The sequence below is a fragment of the Clupea harengus genome, chromosome 6 (assembly GCF_900700415.2).
Source record: "Clupea harengus chromosome 6, Ch_v2.0.2, whole genome shotgun sequence".
In the NCBI taxonomy this organism is placed as follows: domain Eukaryota; kingdom Metazoa; phylum Chordata; class Actinopteri; order Clupeiformes; family Clupeidae; genus Clupea; species Clupea harengus.
This window is the reverse complement of record NC_045157.1, coordinates 7,789,993-7,792,492: the sequence shown is the minus strand read 5'-3', so window position 1 is coordinate 7,792,492 and position 2,500 is coordinate 7,789,993. Positions and strand designations below refer to the sequence as shown.

Genomic DNA, 2,500 nt, shown 5'->3' with positions numbered 1-2,500 from the left:
CACACACACAAACACACTCACACATACACAGATACACACACACACACACACACACTCACACACACACACATACACACACATACACACACACACACACACACACACACACAGCAGTGGTTGAGCAGTAGCTGGAATGCATAGCTGAAACAATGGGGTCAAATGATCAAAAGCAATAAGAGCAATATTTCAATCAGAAATAAATGTGTTGGCAGGTTTCACCTAAAATAATCAACCAATTTCGAGATTCCGTAAAATGCTCCATTTATGTCAATGTGTCACATACACATCATTCATACTGGGATACATGATACGCTGGACTGAAAATGACATCCTAACTAATGCTCAAGACCAAGCAGAGGAATCAGTTGAAGGAGTCGGAGGGAAACCCCCCCATGTCATCTCACCCTGAACCTTGACCTTTCTCCAAGAACCTTCCAGGACATTCCAACAGCCCAATACATTCATTAGGACTACAAAGAAAAATACTGCATATTCCTCAAATACATCACACAGACAAGAACAGGTCTCTCTGACTTGACACACACACACACACACACACACACACACACACATATACCCACACACACACACACACACACACACACACACACACACACACACACACACACACACACACACACACACACACATACCCACACACACACACACACACCCTCTGCACAGGCTGCCGAATGACTCCTACACTGTGGCGCTATGCAGTTATGCTAGGAGTAGAGAAATACTTTAAAGGTGCAGTGTGTAGTTTTTTGTGGCATCTAGTGGTGTGGTTCCAGAATTACAACCAGCTGAATGCCCTTCCCTTTACAAGCATGTGTGAGTACCGAATGCCATAAAAACCCAGAAAAGCCCGATCTCGAAAGAAGTGTTTTGGTTTGTCCCTTCTGGGCTACTGTAGAAACATAGCGGTGCAACATGGTGGTCTCTGTGGAAGAGGACCCGCCCCCTATGTAGATATGAAGGGCTCATTCTAAGCTAACAACAATTCTTAGTTACAGGTAATAAATACAGGTAATTATGAATAGTATATTGCATTTCTACTAATAGAAGCCACTTAAAACTTCACACTTTGCCTTTAATGTACAAATGCAATAGTCTTAATAGTGAACAGAGAGAAGTCTCTATACAGTTATAAATGTGCACTTACGTTCTGGATACATTTTAAAACCACTGATCGTGAGCAGTCATAGTGTGGACTAATTTGAGTGACTAATTTGACTAATATGATGTGGGGGCTTGTATGTACATGTGTGTGTGTGTGTGTGTGTGTGTGTGTGTGTGTGTGTGTGTGTGTGTGTGTGTGTTTGTGTGTGTGTGTGCCTTTGTTTCTAAACTTGTGTGTGATTTCTCTACAGTTACCCTGCAGTGTGTGAGTTTCTACAAACCAACAACCTCTTGTCCATCATTCGAGCTCATGAAGCACAGGATGCTGGGTATGTCCCGCCCTCTTTGCTGTCATCCAATAAAAAGAGATGTCATAGATGCATAGTTTACACTGACAGAGATAGTTGGTTTCATCCAGAAACATGCAGTTATATGCTTCTGAGCTGATGCTGTTTCATTCCACAAACAAATGCATTTGTGTGTGTGTGTGTGTGTGTGTGTGTGTGTGTGTGTGTGTCTGTTTCAACAGTTACCGCATGTACCGAAAGAGCCAGACCACTGGCTTCCCCTCCCTCATCACAATCTTCTCTGCGCCAAATTACCTGGATGTTTACAACAACAAAGGTCAGACATCAAATGACTGTGTGAATGTGTGTCACTGAGTTTGAGTGTGTGTGTTTGTGTGTGTGTTATAGTAGCTATACGGAAGTATACGAATAATGTGATGAACATTAGACAGTTTAACTGCTCTCCTCACACCTATTCGTTGTTGTTGTTGTTATTGTTGTTGTGTGTTTGTGTGTGTGTGTGTGTGTGTGTGTGTGTGTGTGTGTGTGTGTGTGTGTGTGTTACAGAGGCCGTTCTGAAGTATGAGAATAATGTGATGAACATTAGACAGTTTAACTGCTCTCCTCACACCTACTCGTTGTTGTTGTGTGTGTGTGTGTGTGTGTGTGTGTGTGTGTGTTACAGCGGCCGTTCTGAAGTATGAGAATAATGTGATGAACATCAGACAGTTTAACTGCTCTCCTCATCCCTATTGGCTGCCTAACTTCATGGATGTGTTTACCTGGTCGCTGCCATTTGTGGGAGAGAAAGGTGAAACTCACACACCTGCACCCGCACCCACACCTACCCATGCTCACACACACACACACACACACACACACACACACACACACACACACACACACACACACACACACACACACACAGTGACACACAATAGATATAACAGATATTACAGTGTACAGAATGTTAAGACATAGGCACTTGCCAACGGTAACACACACACACAGGATGCCCTCACTATGTTTGACCTTTGACCTTTGGCCTGGGCAGTGACGGAGATGCTGGTAAACGTGCTGAGCATCTGCTC

General features: G+C 43.5%; 1 protein-coding gene across 3 annotated transcripts in view; it reads left to right on the top strand.

Moving 5' to 3' along the window:
* ppp3cb (protein phosphatase 3, catalytic subunit, beta isozyme) overlaps positions 1–2,500 on the top strand; it is a 37,081-nt gene that overhangs the window by 27,900 nt on the left and 6,681 nt on the right. For all 3 annotated transcript variants that reach the window (XM_031568888.2, XM_031568889.2, XM_031568890.2), the window contains exons 7-10: positions 1,374–1,451; positions 1,652–1,746; positions 2,095–2,220; positions 2,464–2,500. The exon at positions 2,464–2,500 is cut by the window's right edge and continues 41 nt beyond it. In XM_031568888.2, coding sequence (XP_031424748.1) covers positions 1,374–1,451; positions 1,652–1,746; positions 2,095–2,220; positions 2,464–2,500 — 336 coding nt within the window. The remainder of the gene's footprint in view (positions 1–1,373; positions 1,452–1,651; positions 1,747–2,094; positions 2,221–2,463) is intronic.